Source organism: Stegodyphus dumicola, chromosome 5 (assembly GCF_044657685.1).
Source record: "Stegodyphus dumicola isolate Sdum_Otavi_A_Nest chromosome 5, ASM4465768v1".
In the NCBI taxonomy this organism is placed as follows: Eukaryota; Metazoa; Arthropoda; class Arachnida; order Araneae; family Eresidae; genus Stegodyphus; species Stegodyphus dumicola.
Window position 1 is genome coordinate 205,830,269 of NC_140772.1, and position 24,238 is coordinate 205,854,506.

General features: G+C 31.7%; 1 protein-coding gene across 1 annotated transcript in view; it reads right to left on the reverse strand.

Moving 5' to 3' along the window:
* LOC118201391 (polycomb group RING finger protein 1-like) overlaps nt 1–24,238 on the reverse strand; it is a 59,114-nt gene that overhangs the window by 34,713 nt on the left and 163 nt on the right. The window contains exons 2-3 of the mRNA XM_035373496.2: nt 23,966–24,068; nt 3,850–4,002 (exon numbers count right to left, since the gene is read on the reverse strand). Coding sequence (XP_035229387.1) covers nt 3,850–4,002; nt 23,966–24,068 — 256 coding nt within the window. The remainder of the gene's footprint in view (nt 1–3,849; nt 4,003–23,965; nt 24,069–24,238) is intronic.

Consider the following 24,238-nt stretch of genomic DNA (forward strand, 5'->3'; position numbering starts at 1 on the left):
AAGAGAACCTGAATAAACAGGCACATGACTGTTGAAAATACAGATCATAAACTGTTATCAATATAGTATATATTTATGATTTTAATTATACTAAATAAAGTATTTAAGTTATTTAAAATTGATTTTTGATGTCCCAAAACTTGTTTGGTATATGGGTGAGAGAGAAACTCTTTCAGGGAGACATTTAAGATAAACTCACAAAGATAACAACTTAATTAAAAAATGTGCTTAGTAGTATTTTATATGTTCTGCTTCCTAATTATGCGACTGGCTATAGCTAACTGCTTAATTAATCTTAAGAAGTCTTCCTGGAAGAGTTTATCTTTGACCCATATACTAAACACTATAACGTTTCAGTGATAAGCCAGAAAATTTCAATTTTATTTATGCATTTTTCTTTGATGAGTGAAAATGAAAATTGTTATTGCAATAAAAGGCATTTCAGACATAGAAGCTGATTTATTTTCATGTACCTTAAACATATGAAAGTAAAACACTGTATCCAAATACAAAATCCTGCCAACCATGAAAGCTAGCACAGATGTCACTGCAGCAGCGTCAATCATTCTGGCGAATGTTCAAAGAAACAAATCGTTTTTTATTTAGAAAATGCAAGAGACACAGATTTCAAATACAGCATATAAAAAACTTAAATCAATCACTTATATTAATATTTCAGATTGCCTTGCCAATATTTATCTATTTTTAAATAACATCTTACTCATTAACAAGCTGTCCTTAATGCCAAGATCTACAAGTTTCAAAATGCTGCACTGCATGATGTTCTAAGTAGATTCAAGAGTTTATCCCTTTTTTCCAAAAAATACGAGGAAAAAATACATAAATAACAGCAAATTTATATCATTCTTTACAAAACTAAACCGATTTATCATGAAACAATTGAGCTTACATAAAAACAAAGCTTGTCCAATTCTGAACATAACCTTTATTATGTTTGATATTAACAAATGGGAAAGATGTATTTTGCATATAATTTAATAAAAGACCAGGATATATTACTTTTTACTCATATAATGGAATATTTTTCAAACCTCTTCATTTTACAGCAGTGATGTTACAAGTGTTCAGACAGTTTGCAATGGATTTAGGATGCTCTAAGTACACAATTTTATAATAGAAAAGAAGATGGCAGTATTTATCCACTAAATCTCTGTTTATTTCAGTCAATCAAAGGATATTTTGAATAGAATTATCTTAGATTTTAGTTTCTTCTTTTAGATAATATCTCAGCAATCTTAAATTGAAAAACAAATGCATGATCCTGTAAGAAATGTAATTTTGCATTTTCATGAGACCAGTTTCAGAACTTGATATAAAGGTTTTCGTGATTTTTAAGGCCAATTATTCAACAATTACTATTTTTAAGAAAGCTATATGTGAGGTACTGAGAAGTAAACTAATATTGTGGAACTTATAGAAGACATTTAACATTAAAAAAGGGGGGTGAAAAATTCAAGAATCACGGAAATAAGTAAAAACAAAGAACATGAAAACAACATGAAAGTGAAACACAGTATTTTAAAATAATTAAAATCAGGCAAAATTTAGCCTTTGACTGAAATGTTCGTAGATAATTATTAATAATTTAGATAATTCAATTAATAATATAGATACATTTCATAGATATCAATAATTTTATAGATAATTATTGATATTTATTTATCTTTTCTTGAAGAGTGAAATTGGCACCAATTTGAGTTTCATCTAATCCAATATGACAATTATATGGAAAGAAATTTCACCTTACTGTACAATTGAGTTTATTGAATTTGATCAGTACAATTAGTCACAGTGAGTGAAATTTCCATCCCTGTGTATAAATCTAGTTTTAGTGAAAGAGAGCCACTACACAAATATATTACCAAAGTCACATTCTGAAGAATTTAATAATAGGAATCTTATTAACATCGATACACAGCAAGCATATGAATATGGTAATAAGTAGCTAAAATTAACAAATTAATCTAAGATATAAAAATGAACACCTGCAGAGATCTGATAATATAAAACATCTAGACATTACTCTTAATGAAGCTGAAATGGAATAAACAGGTTTCTAAAATAACTATATTTCAAATTGTCTAATTCTACTTATAAGACCTGTGACAATGAAAAAGATAGCAGCACAAAAAAGCTTAAATTACAACCTCTTACTCCTTTATATTTCAGGTCTGATTATGGTGCTAAAATTCTTATCATTGGCTCTGAAAGCACATTATAAAAATTCATGATGCTCAAAACAAAGCTCAGCATTTTATTACTAGTACTGCAATGTTGAAACACATCCTTGCAATGGTAATGTAAATCTGGTGTTGTATCATCAATCATTGACTTTGTCTCTTGGAAAAAATTGCTATATAAGGCAAATTTTTGGTTTGCTTACTGTACAGGCAATTTAAGATTGAAGACTCAATACATTTTGTTATCTGAGTTCTATAAGCATAGGGAATCATCGAATATTCCAAGACTTAAGCATAAACATTTCAGGCCAAATATAAACTTGACCTTGTTTTCCTGGTTCCTGAAAATACATCTTCACAAAATGAACTTAAATTTATTGCTTTTACTACCATCCAGGAAAGTTATCATATTAATGATTGGATGCATATCTATAAAAATAGCCGTGCAGAATAAACTAAGAATAAAACTGGTGCAAGAATTTTCTCTAAATTTTTCAATTTAAAGACCTCAAAGTTTGGGTACCGGTCATTTTAACAGAGAAATCTCCATAGTTTACCTGGCAACTCAAAGAGGCTTAAAAGATCAGAACAAAAATTTATCCTCTTGATAGATTCTCAAACTGCAGTCCAAATCTTGACAAAATTACCACTTGCATCCTTCAGCCACTGAGTATGATTGTTAAGTAATTACTCACATTCTCGTATATTCTGGCAGAGGAAAAATTCTTCAGTGTATTTCTAACCATTGTGGTTTGCCTAGAAGTAAAAATGCAGATAACATTTGCAACTTTGCAATTCCTTTGCACTCTCCTATGCACCCTCTTCACTAAAGCACTCAGTTAAGAAATGTAAAAAATCCTATTAACAAAACATCTGTAAAAAGCAAAGAGTTATGTACAAGAAGACAGCTATTGGCAAGTTTTCGAATGGTTTATTAAGTACTTGCATTTAATGAAACCTCTCTGGATACTCAGATGCATTTAATGTAGTGAAAAGTTGGTATAACTAGACAGTATTTTTATGCCTACTCAGCCTTACTCAATATAGGTAATTCTTATTACACAACTCTTTCTACTTCTAGAGGTACTTTATTTCTTTACTGGATTGTAAGGCATTTCATGCTTGAAATAACTATGATAATTGTACTAGATATGCATGTAAAAGGAAGGTAAACAGTCTATTGACTTTTAATGGAGAAAACATTCACAAATGTGAAATGAATTTTTAAAAATTGCATGTTTAAATTTATGTGGAACAAATGAAGAAACAGTTTAAGGACTTCTCTTAAATCCAGATTTTATATGTAAATGTAAATTCACTAAATAATTCATTGAGCTTCAACAATTTAAAGCATGTGCAGAAAAAAAAATATAGAAAAGTGTCCAAACTACTACAGGTAACTTAACACAAAAAGTCTTCTTAACGCATTAAAAATATTCATTATTTTTAGTATTTTATTTGTTGTCTTTCTAATTTTGTGGACATTGCTCAAAATAAAAAGATTTTTTACAGTTGGATAAATTACACTATTTTATATTTAATTAACACAGCATTTTATGACAATTTATTAACCATTTTTACTTAGCATATACTGTAATTGAAAATTCATATAAATTTAGTACTGTAATAAATATTTAACAATACTTACTATCCCACAGGCCTGGTACAACTTTATATACAATGTCTTGAAGAGTTCTATCTATCTTTAAATTCAACAATGGCTGAGTTTCATGTACTTTGACATTGCACATTGGACAGTATTTGGTAGTTTGTAGGTATTTCACAATGCAACTTTTACAAACTATTAAAAACAAAATAATAATTATTCACAAATAATTTTTCATCTCTGAAGATGAATAATACAAAAGATTATGCTCTTTAAAACAGGGATTCCAAACCTTTTTTCTTGCATTAAACCCTTTTAACGAAATTTTTTTTCCATTGATCCTCTTTTATTTTTCTTTATACAGTCAAAAGTCGTTAATCCGGACTCGTCGGGACTTCGGCGATTCCGGATTATCGATTTTTCTGGATTATAGATCATCAGTTTAAATCTCGTAAGATGGCATGCAGAAATTCTAAAATTAAAAATATGAAACCGTAATTTATGAAATAAAGAACAATTATGATCTAAAGGGTATCAAAATTTACAACAAAAAAAAAAAGCTTAATATTTATTTGCTTACTTTATTAAACATTTCTTTCAATGTAAGTTGTTTAAGTTGCTTCATTTTCGTTTTGTAGATCCTTTGGGAGTCCAGCATCGGAAATTCTATTTGACATAATCGAAAGTTCAAGTTTACTTTTATAAAATTGCTTTTATAAAATTTACAGTCTGCAAAAAATAATAAGCCGCATCCAATTCGAAGATTAAGGAACAACGCAATCATAAACATTAACTGAAACAGATAAATTAGATAATTTTAGCTTATACTGTCCGTTATACATTAAACGCACATGTGAAAACGTATTCTGAGCTTGCACACACGCATATGCATAGTCGTAAAGGTCTTATGCGCACGCTTAAACGCCTATGTGCATGTGTCAATGCGGCGCATGTGCAGAAAGTTTTTAGCTTTGAGGTCCGGATTATGAGTGTCCGAATTAACGACTTTTGACTGTAATATACAATGTAATCATAATACAAATAGTAGCAGATAAATAATTTCAAAACAAAAATTATATTAAGTATTAGAAGTTTGGGAAAAATGGTTTATTAGATTTATACAATTAATTTTATATTAACATTTTTTTATTTTCCAAATACAGTCAAAAGTCGTTAATTCGGACACCCATAATTCGGAATGATCTATAATCCGGACCTCAAAGCTAAAATCTTTCTGCGCATGCGCTGTGTTCACGCATGCACATAGGCGTTTATGCGTGCGTGCAAGACCTTTACGACTGCGCATATGGGTGTGCGCAAGCGCAGAATACGTTTTCGCGTGCGCGTTTAATGTATAACGGACGGTATAAGCTAAAATTATCTAATCATCTGTTTCAGTTAATGTTGATGATTGCGTTGTTCCTTAATCTTCGAATTGGATCCGGCTTATTATTTTTTGCAGACTGTAAATTTTATAAAAGCAATTTTATAAAAGTAAGCTTGAACTTTCGATTATATCAAATAGAATTTCCAATGCTGGAGCTCCCAAAGGATCTACAAAACAAAAGTATGCTTTGATGTCCATCAAACAAAAAGTGGAATTGCTGCAAAAAATGGATAAAGGCATATTCTTTGTTTATCTAATCGTTCCGAAATCTGTTTATTAATTTCACGCTGCTCTGCGCGGGGGGTGGGGACGTCGCAATGCGCAATGAACTGGAAGTTGATCTGTCAGCACTTTTGTTATCCTCAGGGCAGATGTTTTTATTTTATTCAGCTTATAATTCCTTACTAAATGTAGTACTTCATCTCGATGTACTCCGTCTTTGATATGATTTAAATCAAATTCCTCGTCATTATAAATATCACGAATACAAATCAAATAGTTTTCTGGTTGCAATTTTCTAATTTCGGCTATGTGTAATGTATGCTTAACGCATGCGCGCGTTGAAAGAAATGTTTAAAAAAGTAAACAAATAAATATTAAGCTTTTTTTTTTTTTTGTAAATTTTGATACCCTTTAGATCATAATTACTCATTATTTTATAAATTACAGTTTCATATTTTTAATTTTAGAATTTCTGCATGCCATCTAACCAGATTTAAACTGATGATCTATAATCCGGAAAAATCGATAATCCAGAATCGCCGAAGTCCCGACGAGTCCGGATTAAAGACTTTTGACTGTATACACAAATTCTGAGATTCGAATTGAACAAAAGTTTGATTTCAATTAATAAGACAGCTGCACTTAGCGTACTGAGGCAATTTTCTTTATATATGCATATATTGTTTAGATTTCAAAACATTTTGTTCAAAAGGATTTAGTCTGCTTCTCATTTTCCAATCTCCATTCTATTTTTTCTTTTTAAATACTATGTTGTTATGTGGTTTTGCATTTTACTTTTTATATTGCCCTTATTGTGTAAAAAAAATTATATTTAAAAAAATAGCAACTTTTAAAATATATTAAATAATTTATTGTGTTTCATCCCCAATATTTATTTTACATGGTTTCTTTATTACTCCATGATACAGATTTATATCAACAAGTAATTAATTATCAGTTTTGGAATCTTTATTATGCCGATCAACTGCCAATGTTTATTCGGCTAATAATCCCTTGATCATTATTGCCCCCCTTTAAGATTTTATCGATCCCCAGCAGGTCAATACTGATCCAACTATGAACTCTTAATTTAAAATGAAAAGCAAGACTGATATGAATTTTCATGATGCAAACCAATAAATTTTTCACTGGCTTCTGTGAAGATGTAGGATTCTCCACTGTGTATTTCTAGGTTACGGTTGAAAGTGAAGAATAAAGTGACTAGTAAGCGAATAACCGCTTGAATTCGTGTGACAAGAAACAACAGGATAGAAGGGTGAAATAACACTTTATTATTCCAATCAAGTGTAACAGAACTTCATCTTGAAGTTGTACAATAAAGCCGACACTTGGGCTTGAACTTAAGAGACTAAGAATTAAACTAATCTTAACTAAAGAGATATAGCCGAAACTATCAAAATTCTAACAAAATTGGCCCCTTAACGCTAATTGACTGCAAAGCTATCAAGGGCCTAAGGTACGGCTGAGCTAATAATAGCTTACGAGAGAGTAGCCTAAAAAGGCGGATGCGTGCAGCCAAAATATCTGGTATCTCTCTCGCTAAGACTGTAGAGCTTTGCGGTTAAATACCGCTCTTCCTCATTAGCATTAAGACATGATTCTAAAACTACGTTCTGGCCGTTGAAATTAAGAATCGATAGGAAAGGAAGTTTAACTCAAAATTTAAATGTTAATAAAATTAACATAATTCTTACAAAGAATAAAAATTTTAAATATTGCGTATTCACATTTTTAAAAACCTTCAACTCATAAGCTACAGTGTTTGCCATTCAAAAAGCGACACAAAGAAGGACAAGAGATATCAAAACCATATTTACTTCAGAGATTACACATAGTATCAGTGTTAATTGACTTGAAATACATGTGAGGAAGACAAGAAAATCAGCACTGAGTGTTGCCTTCATGTTTGTCAATAACTGCTGCTATCGTCCGCAGTATCGAGTGAAAGAGGTTTTGGGATGTTTTGTAGAATGGCAGCCTATGCTTCCTAGCCAGGCTAGGATTCTTCAGTCACTAACCAGACATGTTCAATGAACAACAGATCTGGGTAAAAGTATAGTTTGGGGTACCCCTTCGCGAAACTTGGTGATTTTTGGCGGTACATGGATACCGATTTTGTGCAATTCTTTGAATCATTATTTTGGCTTGCGAAGCGGCGATTTTTCCACCAAAAATTGCCGCTACACAAAGCCAAAATAACAAGACAAACAATTGCACAAACATGGTATCCATGTATACATCGACTTATTTTCACTTAAAAAAAAAATCCCCGGATGGCACAAAAATGGCATTGCGCACTCCTTTGACTTAATCCATGAACACATCGACCTATTTTCACTTAAAAAAAAAATCCCAGAATTGCACAAACTTGCATTGCGCACTCCCTTTACTTTGTCCATGTACACATCAATACATTTTCACTTAAAAAGTCAAAGGAGCACCCAATTCTACAATATAGGTAAAAAAAAAAAAAAAAAAAAAAAAAAACCATAATCTCAATAAAATACATTTTAAACCAAACAATAAAATAACATAAAAAAGGAAAAACATGTTATACATTTAAGCACTACCAAAAGCAAATATTCACTTACCATGATTTTCGAGTTCGCTTCGTACACCCAGAGCCATGTAGAAATCAAAATATCAATCATACTTAAATTACTTTTTTCAAACGAGGTACTCTTTCTGATCGAACGTTTTTATGTTCAACTAGACGCATATCCTTCTTACATACAGGGCACTAATAATGGCTACTAAGTAAACCTTCATTTACACACCAGTCAATTAAAGCTCTTTTCCCCTTTCGCTCCAAATCGCACAGAAACTTAAAATTAATCTTACTACATCCGGCCGTTCTACCGTCTAAAGAATCAAACCAACACACACCACAAAAACGCTTACAAAACATCCCATGATTCAAAATTTCCCAGAATCATGCACCCGATTACGTCACGATAGGGTTTCTATAACATTCAACTACTCAGGCTACCATAAATGAAAGAACAACTTGGCGATAAATCAAACAACTTCGCCATAATACAAGGGGTACCTTAAAGTCTACTCTACCCCAGATCTGGAGAACAGGCATGCCAATATAATAATGCAATATGGTATGCTAAGAAGAAAGCTTAAATGTTGCACACAACATATGGCCATGCACTTTCCTGTTGAAGTATGACCATAAGCAAGCCTTGAACATAAGGGAGGAGAACAGGCTGTAAAATTTCTGAGGTATAGTGTTGGCTGGTATGGTAAGTGTACCAATAATGCATATCAGGGGTGCCGAAATGGAATACAGTACAATACTACCCCATAAACACTGAGTGCAGGACTAGTTTAATGATGCATAACACAACAGTTGAGCAGCCTCTCTTCACAGAGTCTCTAAACTCTAACCCATCCATCATGGTACTGCAGGCAGAAGTGTAATTCATCCAAAAAACACAATGTCATGCCATTCAGGTGTGCCTCTCTGCGGCCCAGTGCACCATTGGGAATGTATTAAAAGTATGCAAAGCATTGGGTGCCTAACAGGCAGTCCATTTTACTGTAAACAACGGCAAATAGTTCGTGAGACATTGATCATTCTGTTACAGACTGCATTTGTTGAAATATGGTTGTGGATGTGGCAGTATGCTCCATCAGTGTTATGCGCATGATAGGTCTGTCTTCCCATGGAGTGATGAGATGAGGTGGTTACAATTATTCCTTGCCCATCAGTCATTGCCTCCTAAACCTACTGATTCCATATTCACATTACTATTTCTTGGCTACATCTGACATGATAACTGATATAACAGAAGGATAATCTGCAATTTCTGTATGCAACAATTCTGCCTCGGTCGAACTCAAAAACATAATCAAATGATGCCTGTGTTGTTTTATGATGCATATTGAAGCTGCACACACAAAAGCTTCACATAACAACAATTCATGTTATTCAAAAAGATCCTTTTTTTCTCTCACTTTATATAAAGACTGTAAGAAGTGCTGCACTCACTCATGATGTACGAGCACTCTGAAATCATAATTATTAGAATATTCCATCACAGTGTACACGCGATATAAGTTTCATGCTGTTTCGATGCTTCCTCCAAGGTGACGCATTCTGGATGATCATCAGTTTATTAAAATGGTATCAAAAAGTATACTCTTTAATGTTATATTTCATTTTTAATATTATATAACAAAAATCCATATGATCTGTACAAGTTCATCAAATCAACAGTCCATAGTAATAAATCTTATTCAAAATTTATTGGAAGATTAATTATGACAATGTATGCAAAGACAACTAAAGCTAAAGAAAAATAACCTAAATAATATATATATATATATATATATATATATTCATTACGGAAAAAAAGCAGGGAAAAACTACAGTGTTCGTTGATTTTATGCACTCGGCTGCTGACAGATCTGGTCAACAAAATTAAACATCTCACAGAGTCATGTCAAATAATTTACTGGATAACAGCAAACATCTTAACCAAGTCTTGCCATTTTAGAAGTGAATGGAAAATTCTAATATAAAAAAGTCATTATGAATGATCATGCAATGATAGAATGTGCTCTACAATGATGAAAATTTTCACTTAACAAGTGGATATCATTCATAGTTTGCAGAGAAAGTTTATAAAATTATTGTCAATGCAGGGAAGTTCAAAGAATTATCTGGTTGTAATGAAAGTTTTCTGCCAAAAAAACCATTCTTAATAAAGTTAGGGAAAAAGCATGAAACAGTATCTTTAATGCAGTAGTAATCACCCCCCCCCCCAAATCATTGATTTCCTGCCAATGTTTTAGTAGTTTCTCAAAGCCTTTGGCCCAGAAACTTGATGGCCACAAGTACAAAAACAGATCAACCTTATTTCGGAAGCCTTGTACAGAATAGAGCATGGTACCAGCAAGATCTAGCTGCACGTGTGAAAAAGATAGAAGTCCAAAGGAGCGAAGCCAAGGTTTATATGGTGGGTGTGGCAAAAAATCCCACTTGATTCTGTACACAGTCTGTAAATGCAGACATGCGTGGTCTTGCATTATCTTGATGGAACATTACTTTTTTTATGCCTGAACTCAGTTCAAAGTTTTTCCTTGATAGCAGTATCAACACCGACTAGCATCTCACTGTACACCCTACTGTCGAGGGTTTTACTTTTTTTCAGATGCACTTCGTGGATGCCCAGCAATTCCACCAGATACACAGCATTTTCTTTTTGTTAGTCAAACTGCACTTTGCAACGCTGCCAAACATGCCGGGCACAGATTAAACCCCTTTTCGGCCTGTGTTATTGAAGTAAATCCACTTTTCATCACAAGTGAAGATCCAGTTCAGAATTTTGTCCTTGCATTGATAGAGCAAATTAGAGCAGACCCAAACATGTCTGTCCTTATCAAATTCGTACGTCAAGTTTAGGCTATGCATAGCACAACTAATAGACATGGCACTAATGTCTAACTCCTTAGTTAGCTCTTGAGTGGTTGCATACTGAACTTCATCTGCAAGTTCTTGCAGGCTGGCCTCATCAATATCAGTAGGCTGGCCAGAGTGCTCTGCTTTTTGAGTGTCATAGTCCTTGTTTTTGAACTTTTGGTATCAAACCTTCACAGTGTCATATGATACATTAGTACCTAAAGCTGTATATATGATCTGGTGACATTATGTAGCTGACTTCTTGCAACAAAAACGGCAATAAATGGTGGCTCTAATCTGGTAGCGCGATAGTTCATTTCAGACACCTAATCATAACGATATTTTTTTTACAAATTTTGACTTTGTTCTCAAAATCATTTGATGAAGTAAACTTTTAACTCAAACAAAGCTCCTATATGGTGTTGTTATGCTCATTCTTGCTGTGATAAAAGAAAAATCAAGAACCAAAACATGGTTTGAAAACTCGTATCTTTCTTTCCTCAATGCCATTTCTTTTATCTGTCTGTGATATCAGGAACTGACGCCAATTGAATTTTGCCAAATGCAGTTAGAAATCAGTCTTAATATGACACTTAACTACTTGAAGTATGTGCAAATAATTTGATGTCTTTTAAAAGAAATAAAATTGGTGGAACCAACTAAATTGTAGAAACAGACAAAAGTCTTTTCAGAAAAAGAAAATACAATTTTGGATGTTTTCTTCTGGAACAATGAGTATTTGGAGATATATGCCAGAAAAGCAAAGAATGTTTTCTGGTCGCCATTCCCCATCATTGCACTACAATATTTACAACTACCATTCAGGAAAACATCATGGATGGCAGCATTATATTTTCAGACTGCTGGGAAGGATATAAAAAAGAGAAATTCAGAAATGGACATTTCACTGTTATAATTTTGTAGACCCTGAAACTGGATGCCATACCCAAAACTGTGGAACGATTATGGGGCAGCACTAAATGGAGAAATAAACATTAGTGAACACTGCTCGCCACCATTTAGAGCCATATTTCAATTAATTTTTGCAGCATTGGTTACATTAAAAACTGAAATTTTTTCTATAATACTGAATGATATTTTGCAATTTGATGCCACCTGTTTAGATCGAATTTCCTTTTGTTTAGGTATTTTTTTTATTTACATGGAGAATATTCTTTACGCCAATAGTTTAGATTAAATTTCGTTTTGTTTGTTACTTTTTATTTATGCATAGGATATTCTAGATTAAAAATTTAAAAAGAAAAATTATTCTAAGAATTATAAAATTTACTTTTTACAGAAGTAATTTACTTGTTAGTCTATATTTTGGGGTGCCCCTTGGATTATCACCAAGTTGTTTATCACCATATTGTTTCATTTATGGTAACCTGAATAGCTGAATGTTATGGAAACCCTATTGTGATGTGATTGCGGTGAATTCGACTGATGGGAAAATGTTTGTACAGGTTTATTTCTGCGTTGGATGTCAATTAGGAAGTACGTTGTTTATTTTGTACTGCACACCGTACAATGGCTATATGTGATGAGATCAATCTGAAGTTTCTATATAATTTGGAACAAAAGGGCAATAAAAGCATTACTGGTGTGTAAATGAAGGTTTACTTAGTAGTCATTATAAGTGTCCTGTTTGTATGAAGGAAATGCATATGGTCGAACGTAAAAATTGTTCAGATGGCTTTGAATGGGTTTGTCACAAGAAAGGTTCATGCAAGAAATGCCACTGACAGTCTGGCACTATGGAAGATATGTTTTACTCTTTGTGAATTTATGTGGTGAAGGCAGTATGCATATTCCAGTTCAGATAATTTTAGAAAGATTTTGGATTCTGTTGAGGAATTTTGTGTGCTGCAGACTGAAGACACAGAAATTTCTAAATATGGTAAGTCGATATTTCCTTTTTTGGGGAAAGTGCAGAATCGCCCATTGCTTGGCAAGTTTTTCAAAATCGCCAAATTGGTGTGCTTTTGCATCTTGTCTCCTGGATTTGCAACCCCTCCAGAAGACAATATGCAAGGCGCAACATTTACAATGGCGAACAGGTAAAATAAATACAAAATAAAAGTTGAAGCAAAATTTTGAAAACGGAAAATTCTTTAAAAACAGCATAATATTTTTAAAATACAAACATGGTTAAGAAAACGCAGTAAGCTTCAAAAACTTAAAATTGTTATAAAACCTTGAATTAAAATTCATTCACCTATAAAAAAATTGGGGAACGTGAAGAACCACACACTTGACACTTTTCAAGAATTTTACAAACTCAGTATCCATGTACACATAAACCTATTTTCACATAAAAAAAAATCCCAGAACTGCACAAAAATGGCATTGCGCACTCCTTTGACTTTATCAATGTATACATCCACCTATTTTCACTTAAAAAAACATCCTAGAATTGCACAAAAATGACATTGCTCACTCTCGACTTTATCTATGTACACATCGACCTATTTTCACTTAAAAAGTCAAAGAAAATTAAAAATCCAATTCTTCTTAATCTTGTAAAAAACGCCAAACAAATAAGTGGGAAATTTTTAAAACTGGAAAACCTTTCAAAAAAATCTGATACAGTAAAAAGTCTTTAATCCGGACTCGTGGGAACTTCAGCGATTCTGGATTATCGGTTTTTCCGGATTATAGATCATCAGTTTAAATCTGGTAAGATGGCATGCAGAAATTATAAAATCAAAAATATGAAACCGTAATTTATGAAATAAAGAGCAATTTTAATCTAAAGGGTATCAAAATTTTACAAAAAAAAAAAAAGCTTAATATTTATTTGTTTACTTTATTAAACATTTCTTTCAACACGCGCATGCGTAAAGCATACATTACGCATAGTCGAAATTTGAAAATTGCAACCAGAAAACTATTTGATGAGTTTTGTGATATTTATAATGACAAGGAATTTGATTTAAATCATATCAAAGACAGAGTACATTGAGATGAAATACTACATTTAGTAAGGAATTATAAGCCGAATAAAATAAAAACATCTGCCCTGAAGATAAGGATAGTGCTGAAGGATCAACATCCAGTTCATTGCGCCGTGCCGCGCCGTCCCCACCCTCCCCCGCAGAGCAGCGTGAAATTTATAAACATATTTCGGAATTATTAGAGAATCAAAGGATATGCCTTTACCCATTTTTTTTCAGCAATTTCTCTTTTTGTTTGATGGACATGGAAACATGCTTTCGCTTTGTAGATCCTTTGGTAGCTCCAGAGTCGGAAATTCTTTTTGACATAATCGAAAGTTCAAGCTTACTTTTATAAAATTGCTCTAACAGTCTGCAAAAAATAATAAGCCGGATCCAATTAGAAGATTAAGGAAAAATGCAATCTGTAACATTAACTGAATTAGATAATTTTAGCTTAGCTTATACCGTCCGTTATACATTAAACGCGCATGCGTAAACGTATTATTTGCATGCGTACAGGTATTATGCGCATGCGCAGAAAGTTTGTAGCTTTGAGGTCTGGATTAAAGACTTTTGACTGTAACTTCAAAAAGTAAAACTGTTTCAAAAACACAGTAAGTTTAAAGAACATAAAATTCTTAACAAACCCTGAAAAATTAAGACTTTCACTTCCAAAAAATTTTTAAATATGAAAATCCAGTCCTTACAAAAACATAATTTTAAAAATTACGAATCGTTTCAAAAACATAGTAAGTTTCAAACACTTAAAATCGTTACAAAAAATTGAAAATTAAAAATACTTTCACTTACCTGAAAATTGTAATCCACTCCGCTCAGCCGATGAACGAAAAGTAACGAATTCTCAAAATGCTCTCGAATTATTGTTTAAAATAACTGCACCTCTACCATCTTTTATCATCTACACCAATCGAAAATTCTAAATTTTAAAATACATACTGAGCATGCACGAAAATGCTTCGAATTTTGCGCTCAAAAGAAACTCTCAATTTAAAATACATACTATGCATGCGTATGAATTTCGCCTTCCAGAACGGCAAAATCGACTTGGATATCACATTTGGCGCACTTATCAATCTCGTAAAAAGCGCCAAACACAACGCGCCAGCTCAGAGGGCAATTCTGCACTTTAGCCCCTTTTTGTAGTGTGTATATGTGATAACATGTATTTCCCTTTTACGTTATTTTATTGTGTGATTTAAAATGAAGTTTACTGAGCTTCAATTGGCTACAAATTTTGGTAATGAGTAACTTTGTTTTAACATTATATGACATCATCATTTTCTTGACTTTTTTTGAGTGAAAACAAATCGATGTGTACATGGACAAAGTGAAGGGAGTGGTGCAATGCCAGGTTTGTGCAATCCTTCGATTTTTTTTTTTTTTAAGTGAAAATAAAACAATGTGTACACGAACATCAAGTTTATGCAATTTTTTTTATTTGTTATTTTGTATCTGTGTAACGGCCCTCTTGAAATTGTGCCTTGCTGGCCAATCACCAAAAAATCGCCAAATGGCACCCTGAATTATATTTTTACCATATATTTTTTTAGTCTTTTAAAATCTATTATTATTTCATAATTTTAAACTTGGCAAGAATTGGTGGCCCCAAAATAGTGGCACATTGGCTAACCTTTGGAATATGGTAACAGGTAGTTTGCGACATTTTGGTAAGGCGATAAAGGTTACTAGCTAGGACTTAAGCAGTGTACATGGATAAAGTCAAGAGTGTGCACAATGCCATTTTTGTGCAATTCTGGGATTTTTTTTAAAGTGAAAATAGGTCGACGTGTACATGGATGATACCGTGTATGTGCAATTCTTAAAAACGCGGCATGCAGTTTGCGATTCTGCACTTTCTCACAATTTCGCACCTAATCTTCGTCATGATTAAGCATTTTTGTTCCATAAAAGTTATAGTATAAGCATAATTCGGCTAGCAGATTGTTGGAAAAAATGTTGAGAGAAAAAAAAAAAAAAAAAAAAACATGCCTTTACTTCATGAAAACAAAATGACATCCAAAACAAAACTAGCAAATTGCTATAGCAGGGTTGGTTGCCAAATTTTCGCCAAACATTGCAAAGTTACCATAATCCAAAGATGGTACTTTTCCGTTTTGCCGGCGCAAGCGATAAAGTCGCCAATAATGGTACAACCGATGCCAAACAGAATATTCTCGCTGGTAACCTTATACGCCTCATTTTTAAAACAAGTCGCAGCTTTTTCTTATCAGATTGATTGTTTCTTTCAGTACTGGCATATAATTACATAGAATTTTTATCAGATAGTACAGTTTTATGTCTAAGGCCATTTTCGGTAATTAAGTCAATTAGGATGCAATCACAGCACTTACCCGAAGCCAAAAATATAGAAAAGGTAAAGTCAAGGGTTAAATTCATCCATTCTAATGAGAATGCATTAGTGAAGTAAAGCACTGCGGTTTTACATAATTTCTGAGTAAGTTATTCGTACGAATTGAAATATTTCTTGCATTTAACCTTGTGTTCCAAATGAAGATTGAACTTGAAATTAATGTAGATAATTACTGAGAGCATTAGATTTCTGTAGAGTAGTTTGCCTGAGATGAGATCGCTTGGGGTCACGTGATATGAACTGGCGGATCAGGATGTTGAACCATGAAAGCATAGTAAATTCTTAAATTAATGTCTTTTTACAAATTTATTTTCTTTATTTATTGGCTTTTTATAAAATTTCAAGCGATATTAAAATGTTGGTTGATCTTTACAATATGGTAACTGGTAGTTTGGCGACATTTTGGAGGCGATAAAGGTTACTACCTGGGACTTTGGTAATAATGTGAGCAGTACTCAGTTCCGATTACGCATTATTTTGCGTGAGGGAAATGAGAGATCATGGGATATGTCATGTGATATTAATGGACGAATTACGGTTCTTTAATCAGAAAAGGGGGGAAATCGGGAAAAAATGTGGAAATTTTGTATTTAGCTTTATTCTGTGTTGTGTGAAACAGTGTTGTTTAATTTTTGGATCCCATGGCCCTAACTAAAGTGAATTCGAAATGGGTATTTAGGCATTGTGATAAAGAGAAGTTTGCTTTTTATTTAGCGGAGGAAGTATGGAGGAAAAATTCGCAGAAAAACTCTTTCAATAACATTATTGAATGAATTAGAAAAGTGTATCCGCCACGTAATCAAGATTCTGAAGAAGATTAGGTAAGTTAGTATTTTTAATTATTTGAGGATATTATTTTTATGCATTGTTCTAAATGTAAGGTGGAAAGGAATTTGGTATTATTGGGAAAATTGTTATTAGCAATGATTTAGTTTAAAGTAATTAGGATTGTAATGTAATTTTTATTAATTTAATGTATGTGCTCATTTATATTTTAAGTAGTGTTTTTGAATTTAATTATATTTTAATGAAATGATAGTTATTTCGTGAATTTTATGTTTGTAGGAATTTGGTATACGTTTTAGTTGAAGTAAACGTGCATGGAAATAATTTAAATATTTGATACTAAGTATTTGTAATGCTTGCGGTATGAATTCATTGGTGACGTGTATAATGTAATAGATGATTTAGAGGTAAAAGTTTTTGGATATTTTATTTATTTTATATGTGGAAATGTTCATATTTGTAAAGGGTAAATACTTTTTCGCGATCAGGTAATTTCATATATGTTCTTTTTACCGGGTTTAAAGATTGAGAAAATTGTCATGTATTTTCGTGAAATTTTTCTAATTTATGAGAAAAAAGCAGTGTACATGGATATAGTGAAGAGTGTGCGTAATGCCATTTTTGTGCAATTCTGGGATGTTTTTTTAAGTAAAAATAAGTCGACGTGTACATGGTTTAGTGATATTTTAATTAAATGATAGTTATTTTGTGAATTTTATGTTTGTAGGAATTTGGTATACGTTTAAGTTGAAATAAACGTGCATGGAAATAATTTAAATATTTGATACTAAGTATTTGTAATGCTTGCGGTATGAATTCCTTGGTGACGTGTATAATGTAATAGATGATTTAGAGATAAAAGTTTTTGGATATTTTATTTATTTTATATGTGGAAATGTTCATATTTGTAAAGGGTAAATACTTTTTCGCGATTAGGTAATTTCATATATATTCTTTTTACCGGGTTTAAAGATTGAGAAAATTGTCATGTATTTTCATGAAATTTTTCTAATTTATGAGAAAAAAGCAGTGTACATGGATATAGTGAAGAGTGTGCGCAATGCCATTTTTGTGCAATTCTGGGATGTTTTTTTAAGTAAAAATAAGTCGGCGTGTACATGGTTTATGTGTATGTGTTATTTTGAAAAACGCGTAAGGAGTATGGTATTGTGCACTTTTTCCCAATTTTGCAGTGAATATTTGTCATGATTAAGCAGTTTTGTTTGATAAAATTTCTAGCATAAGTGTAATTCGGCTAGTAGATTGTTGGAAGAAGTGTTCAGTAGATAAAAAGAAAAGAAACATGTCTTTACTTTGTGAAGACAAAATGGCGGCGGGGGGAAAAAAATAGAGGGTTGCTGTAGGAGAGTTGGTTGCCAAATTTTCGCAAAAAAATCGCCAAGTTACCATAATGTAAAGATCAACCAAAATGTTTATGCCTTCAAAATAAAAAATAGAACTAAAATTTTTTAAATATTTTTTATGTGTATACTATATGTTGTCGCCAATAAAGTCTGCTTGGCGAGATTTGCGCTGGCGAAACGGAAAAGTACCCCAAAGATTAACCGGTACATTTTTAATTGACACTAATGTAACGGAATAGTACTGAATTGTTTAGTTTACATGCAAGAGCCAACCCACAAAGCACATATGTATCATGCATGTGGAGCGCAATGACTATTATTCATCTGGAGTAAAAATATAACATTAAGGCTGATCTTTGGAATATGGTAACAGGTAGTTTGACGACGATAAAGGTTACTACCTAGGACTTTACTACCTAGTTTGACGACGATAAAGGTTACTACCTATTAATATGCTATTATGGTAAGAATGTGAGAAGTACTCAGTTCCGATTACGCATTATTTTGTGTGAGGAAAATGAGAGATCATGAGATATGGCATGTGACATTAATGGACGAATTACAGTTCTTTAATCGGAAAAGGGGGTAAAAATTTGGAAAAATATCAGTAGTAATATATTATTTTGTATTAAGCTTCATTGTGTGTTGTGTGAAATAGTGTTGATTAATTTTCGGATTGCATGGCGCTATGTAAGGTGAAAGAAATTAGCAGTAGTACTGCAGCTGATCAGAACCCTTTCTGTAGGGAAGTGTGCGTGCCACGTAATGAAGATTCTGAAGAAGATTAGGTAAGTTAGTATTTTTAATCATTTTTAATCATTTAAGGATATTATTTTTATGCATTGTTCTAAATGTAAGGAATAAATAAATTAATATGCTATTATGGAAAATTGTTATTAGCAATGATTTAGTTTAAAGTAATTAGGATTGTAATCTAATTTTTATTAATTTAATGTATGTGCTTATTTATATTTTAAGTAGTGTTTTTTAATTTAATTATATTTTAATTTAATGATCGTGATTTTGTGAGTTATATCTTTGTAGTATTTTGGAATACGTTTGAGTAGAATACATTGAGTGTTTTCCTGCATTTTCGTGAAATTTTTCTAATTTATGAGAAAAAAGCAGTGTACATAGATATAGTGAAGAGTGTGCGCAATGCCATTTTTGTGCAATTCTGGGATGTTTTTTTAAGTAAAAATAAGTCGACGTGTACATGGTTTAATTATATTTTAATTAAATGATAGTTTTGTGAATTATATGTTTGTAGCAATTTGATATACGTTTGAGTGGATGTAAATAATTTAAATATTTGACAGCAAGTATTTGTAACCATTTTTAATGTTTTGTTATGAATTTGTTGGTGACGTTTATAATAGATAATTTAGAGGTAAAAGTTTTTTAATATTTTATTTATTTTATACGTGGAAATGTTCATATTTGGAAAGGGTATATACTTTTTTGCGATCAGGTAATTTCATATATGTTCTTTTTAACCAGGTTTAAAAGATTCACAAACTTTTCCTGCGTTTTCGTGCAAATTTTTGTAATTTATGAGAAAATAGCAAGCATATTTTTTATGATAGCATATTTTTGTAATTTATGAGAAAAAGTCAAGAGTGTGCGCAATGCCATTTTTGTGCAATTCAGGGATGTTTTTTTAAGTAAAAATAAGTCGACGTGTACATGGTTACTGTGTATGTGCGATTTTGAAAAACGCGGCAAGGAGTTTGCAATTCTGCACTTTTTCCCAATTTTGCAGTTAATATTTGTCATGATTAAGCAGTTTTGTTCCATAAAATTTCTAGCATAAGTGTAATTTGGCTAGGAGATTGTTGGAAAAAGTGTTGAGTAAATAAAAAGAAAAGAAATATGTCTTTACTTCGTGAAGACAAAATGGCGGCGAAAAAAAAATAGAGGATTGCTGTAGCAGAGTTGGTCGCCAAATTTTTGCCAAAAAATCTCCAAGTTACCATAATCCAAAGATCAACCAACATTAACAATAATTTTTTTCTCTTAAATGTTCTTTTTTCTCATAAAATGAATCTTTTAATTATTTTTTTGAACAGTGCAATACCTTTTAGCCATAAATTTAGCTAAACAAACAAATTTCACCAATTCAGTCACCTGTTAGTTGACAACTGTTTTAGAGATACAGACAATCAGAAAATTAAAATATATATATATATATATATAATGTTGTATGAACTTAAATCCATTTAGTGCGAATACAAGTTATTATTACTTGCGCAATTGCTGCAAAGTTAGTTAATAATAATTTATTTCCTAAACCGTATTGATTAATTGATTATATTATCTCCTAAGTTTAATTAAAGTAGAATTATTTTAAAAGTGTGCATCCATACTGGTAAGTTATATTTTGAAAGATGTTTTGAAGTAATTTGAAAGCAAAATGTTAATAATGTTTTAACGGGGACTGGAGTTAAATCATCACGAAGAATAATATTACAATTGTAAAAGTAAAAATTAAAACATGTAATTATTGTCATTGATCGGAAATTAGTTGACTTTTCAAGGGGAACAAACCAACTCCCGTTCAATGATCAATAATTGATAGAAATACGTAAATATGAAAGTGTTTCATCTTTACTCGAGTTATAAATTAAAGCCAAACCGGCAATTCTAGTCAGGCCAAATATTTCCGCGAATAGTTGTTACTCAAAGAACTGATTCTCATGAAGCATTTTAGTCAATTCAATTTGGAGTAAAAATCAATTACTGTAGAGAAATCTTGTAAAACTCGAGTAATCGTCCCCGACACTATCATCTTTATGTATTTGAGTACTATATTATTTGTAGAAATTAAACATTGGAAATTGTCATTATGAAATCGAAATCAAAGTAAAGTTGAAATAAACATAGAAGATTATAAAAAAGATAAACAATGCAAACTTTGCAAAAACAAATCAAAGAGAACATAAAAATAATATAAAAATAATATAAAAATAAAATAGAAAATAATATAAATAAGATCAGTGAATGTACATGAAGATATAAAGGCCAGAAAGGTATTAAGTAACTTACATTCTTTCTAGTGGGGGAGTTGGCAGTGTGTTCTCTTCGTGTCTGACTCAGAAGTGTAGGGTGTCCGAAAATTCTTAGCGGCAGTAGGGGCTTTGAATTATATCAGTCGGCAAGACTTGGGTGAAGAAATTTATGGTAGTGGGTGGGACTTGGAATTCTTGAGGGATGTATTTTGTGGAGTTCTTATCTGAGAGAGACCGTCTGTTAAGATTTTTTTAAAAATACTAGTGAATGGAAATTAATTAATTTCTGGCTAATTGTTGTGTCGCAATGATTAAGAATTTAAGAAAGGAAAAAGGCATTTTCGCTATCCAAGAGCTAGTAGACAGTCTAAAGGCAGGAAATAGGCCTGCCTTTAGACTTTTTTTATCTTTTTTATAATCTTCTATATTTATTTCAACTTTACTTTGATTTCGATTTCATAATGACAATTTCCAATGTTTAATTTCTACAAATAATATAGTACTCAAATACATAAAGATGATAGTGTCGGGGACGATTACTCGAGTTTTACAAGATTTCTCTACAGTAATTGATTTTTACTCCAAATTGAATTGACTAAAATGCTTCATGAGAATCAGTTCTTTGAGTAACAACTATTCGCGGAAATATTTGGCCTGACTAGAATTGCCGGTTTGGCTTTAATTTATAACTCGAGTAAAGACGAAACACTTTCATATTTACGTATTTCTATCAATTATTGATCATTGAACGGGAGTTGGTTTGTTCCCCTTGAAAAGTCAACTAATTTCCGATCAATGACAATAATTACATGTTTTAATATTTACTTTTACAATTGTAATATTATTCTTCGTGATGATTTAACTCCAGTCCCCGTTAAAACATTATTAACATTTTGCTTTCAAATTACTTCAAAACATCTTTCAAAATATAACTTACCAGTATGGATGCACACTTTTAAAATAATTCTACTTTAATTAAACTTAGGAGATAATATAATCAATTAATCAATACGGTTTAGGAAATAAATTATATATATATATATATATAAGGTTTTGCATTTTTTGGTGCAAGAGTGGACTGAACTGCAGGGCTGATTTTACATATGACTAAAGCTGAAGTTTAGACTGTTCGAGAAAATTAATTACTCAGACTTTTGAGAGTATAGCAGTAATGACTAGACATGCTATCTGATGATTTTGAGTTTGACAGTTTAAAAATATATGACATATATTTGACCACAGCAACCAAGACCATGAGTGAGCTAAACAAAAGCTTATAGAAAGGTGTGCTGAATTGAAATACCCAGTTGTTGAATGCCTGATATGCCATTAATATATGTAAGCTCATTTAAGCAGTTAAAAAGATTCAAATAGTAATGAATCTAAAAGAATTCATAAAATTAAGTAAGCAATTTAAAACATACGTTTCACATGCCATAAAAATGACAGCACCCTTTAGTCAAATTATTGTAATATACCATTGAAAATTGACTATTTGGATTAGGCTGAATCATTTAAGGTTAAGCAAGGAGCATCTGTACGTTGCAGATGACTTTTTAAAAAGAACAAGATCTGCACTTACACTCATAAAAAGAAAATCAGTATTGTTTTTTATTAAAATGTCCACTGTAATTACCAGCCAAAACTAAAAAATTCATCAAAAATTACAGAACTCTTTATTCTAAAATTCATTTAAAAAAAAAAAAAAAAAAAAAACTATGTGATGGTTGCTGTAATAGAAAAAGTACCAAAAACAACGTAAAGCTCATGCAGTCAGCCCATTTAACTGCCGAATATTAAACCTACCAGCATTCTGAAGTTTCAGCCATGGTTCAAATATTTATACATTTCCTTACTCAAAGCACTGCAAATAGCAACCCTTATTTTTGATCCAACTCAATTTAACTTTTTGCACATGTTACAAACTTAAGAATATGGGAAAAACAAGTTCCAATTAAAAAGTCTCTATATAAACTATGATGCATAATTTAATCAAGCTTATCTTTATAGCAGTTTGCACAGGAATTCATTTAATTAATATCTCAAAACTATATCATTCATATAATTAAACTATGCTTATACAGGCTTTTGGAATGAATGCATGACACTATAACGTATATTTTTTCTCTTAATAACACAATGATCCATATCATTCTTAAAAACCAGCTAAGATAACATAATCAAAATTTATAGTTAAAAATGCTACAATCGAATTAAATAATCGCATATATTTTTATAACAAAATGTAGAATTTGTATTTTATTCCGTCTTAAGCATGCATTCCACCAGAATTCTATGAGCTTCAATGAATGAGAGGCTTCGTACACGTTATTTTGTACCAATATTGCAACACTGCACCTTTAGCATCACTATACTATACAGCTGCAGTTTCATACAGCGGCAGCTTTTATTACCCATTCTAAAAAGGGGTCCGGTGCTTGCTGGGTGTTCAAACTGACCCATTCTAAAAACAGCTTGGAACTTTTACCGAAAATACACGAATACAAGAGATTAAATTAAAATTTCAAAACAATTCTAACATACAATAAAATTGTACCGTAAGAAATACTACTACTAATAAAGGAATTATTTGTTTATCCAAATAAAAAGAAGAAAACAGACTTACATGTATGCAAACACTCTGTGATCGTAGTGGCATCAATGAAGTAACCAGCACAGAGAATGCATACAATTTGTGGATTTAGATCTCGTATGCATACTCTGTGCCCCTAAAACAAGAGAATATACTTCATGATTTCATTCAGTTATTGACGTTCATTAAATCATTAACACATATTTCCACTTAACTAGAATATGACATTTAAATGTCACAACATTAGAAAGGGACAAATGCATAAACAATGCATATAGGGAAATAAGCTAAACACATATTAATAAC